Source organism: Otolemur garnettii, unplaced genomic scaffold, assembly GCF_000181295.1.
Source record: "Otolemur garnettii isolate 467f Iridium unplaced genomic scaffold, OtoGar3 scaffold00058, whole genome shotgun sequence".
NCBI lineage: Eukaryota > Metazoa > Chordata > Mammalia > Primates > Galagidae > Otolemur > Otolemur garnettii.
The window spans coordinates 8159300-8161783 of record NW_003852453.1 but is presented as its reverse complement, the minus strand read 5'-3'; the positions used below and the strand labels follow the sequence as shown (position 1 = coordinate 8161783).

Genomic DNA, 2484 nt, shown 5'->3' with positions numbered 1-2484 from the left:
TCACTCGAATGAGAAACCGTGTCGATGTCCCGAGGTGACACACGGTATCTTCCTCTAGAGCTCTCATTTAAAGCACATTTGGTGTTTTCTGAAGTGCCTTGTCTAGGCCTCCTGCAATTGTGCACGTGCTGAGTGTGGGGGAGACACAGGACTCTCCTATGCTCTTCCCTCTTGTTAACTCCTCTTATAAAGTGGGTGGGGTCATTATGCCCATCTAAGGGGGAGAAAATGAGGCAGAAAGAGCTCAAATGGTTTTCCTGAGTGTCAATGGCCATAAATGCTAGAGCTGGTCTTGGAAGCCAGATGATGGAATTGGGGTTCCATAGTCTTATCCCCCACACCGTGCTTCCTCCCTCTTGAGACAGTCAGCTTTGATGTCACTATGCCCCTTTTAACAGAGGTAAGGTAACAGAGAGAGAGACCACACACGTATCACTCACGTCACGACTCAGGTGAGGAAGAAGGCTGCACTCTCTGGGGCCAGACCCACAGGTGCTGGTCTAGAGGACTGTCTGCCCCCTGCTGCCTCACACACTGGGCTGGGGGTAGAACTTGTCTTTCCACCTGGATGGAGGGAAGGGACATTGCTCTTGAGCCTTGTGGCCTGTGACCTTTGCAGAAAATTGCTGTCACTGCTGGATGTAAAACCACCACGTCGGCTGTCATGGTTCACTGCCTGCGCCAGAAGACAGAGGATGAGCTCTTTGATTTGACACTAAAAATGGTAGGTGGGTGCCTCCTAGTACCCCCAATCTGCAAGCATGTCCCTAGTCTTTGTCATTACAGCTGTCCCTGTGCCCTGGATAAACTCCCTGGGTCAGTTTCTTACCTCTCCCGGGTCTCTGGATCTGAATGGGGAATTTCCTTTTTCTGATTTTCTTATCACATTCCTCAAATATCCAAAGAAGTCTGAAAATAACATGATGAAAAGTTGTGTAGGAAATTTATCAAAACTTAGCACTTCACCATTCTTGTACTTCAATGTCTTTGTAAGAAATTATATATTACCCAGGGATAGTTACTATCCTGAATTTGGGGGACAGGGATATTAAGCACAAATATTTCAGAAGGATGTCACTATTTATCTTGGTTGATGTAGAAACTATCTAAATTAAACCTAATGGTGGTCCAATAGGCAAGATTTTGCAAAACTTTTCTTTAATTGTGAATGTAGGATAGCCATTCAGCCACCCATGCATTCATCCACCATCTTATTATCCGTTTGTCCATCCACTAATCATCCAATTCATTGGTATCCTTTCATCAATCTTTTATCAACCCATTTGAGACACTTTCTTCATCTGTTTTCTTGATGTATCATCTAGCCACTGGATATCTTCGCTCCATCATCCATTCCTTCAAAATCAATAATCCATCCACAACCTACCTTCTGGTTATCATCCACCTATCTATGTATCTAGCCAGGTCACCCATAATGCAAGTATTAACCAGCTCCATCCATCCATCAATCCATCCATCCATCGATCCATTCATCCATTGATCCATCGATCCATCGATCCATCCATCGATCCATCCATCCATCCATCCATCCATTGATCCATCCATCCATCCATCCATCCATCCATCCATCCATGCATCCATGCTAAGTGTATTGGCAGGGAAGTGGCAGGGGAGGTTGCAGGTGATGCAGACTTCAATCAGACATAATCCTTGCTCACAAGGAACCACCCAGGAAGAAGCACACCCATATAATTAGCAGGATGAATATGGTTTGAATACAGAGAAGGGAAACATTCCTTAGAGCCATCAGGGATGCTTCTCTGAGAAGGTGACATTTGAGCATTCATAGATGGCTATGGCAGTTGTCTGTCGTCACAGGGAAACACAATAGGACAAGCAGCCAGAGAATGCAGCATCTATGCCCAATGGGGGCTTTGCCTTTTGTGGGGTAAAGATGTGAATTATGAGCTCAGCAGTAGCCTGAAGCCTGGAATCCCATCTGGATCCTGGGGACTTGAGGATAGTCCTGGAGCCCCAGCACAGGCCTCTGGCCCTGGTCTCTGCTTCCATTTCCATCCACTGAGTCCATTTGGCCTTGGGACATGAGTCTTCGCTGATCACGCTCTACTAAGGAGAGCAAAATGTTCAAAGAATTAGAACAAGCTGTATTTTAATACCGAAAAGAGGCAGATATTTCAGCAATTCTCCATGGGGTGTGATATTATAAAGAGAGATGGTGACTGGAAAACTGTCATCTAAGTTCTCAGGACATACTTCTGAGCTGTTCTGAGATCTCGTGGAAGTGCTTACATGATTCTCCACTGCATCTGATGCACACACACACACACACACACACATGCTGTCACACATGCACACACACTCCCACACACACATGCACACTCTCTTGGCTGTTAGGGCATCAGTCTAAAATGCAGGAGCCCTCACTCCTCACCTCCCCCATACAGGTCAGACCTGTCAGCCATGGTGCAATATTACAATCACCACAATCTTGGGGAACACACA

General features: G+C 45.9%; 1 protein-coding gene across 1 annotated transcript in view; it reads left to right on the top strand.

Moving 5' to 3' along the window:
- The window catches only part of LOC100961328 (liver carboxylesterase 1-like), a 15910-nt gene that overhangs the window by 6088 nt on the left and 7338 nt on the right, over positions 1–2484 (top strand). The window contains exon 4 of the mRNA XM_023514762.1: positions 620–724. Within this exon, the coding sequence (XP_023370530.1) occupies positions 620–724 (105 nt within the window). The remainder of the gene's footprint in view (positions 1–619; positions 725–2484) is intronic.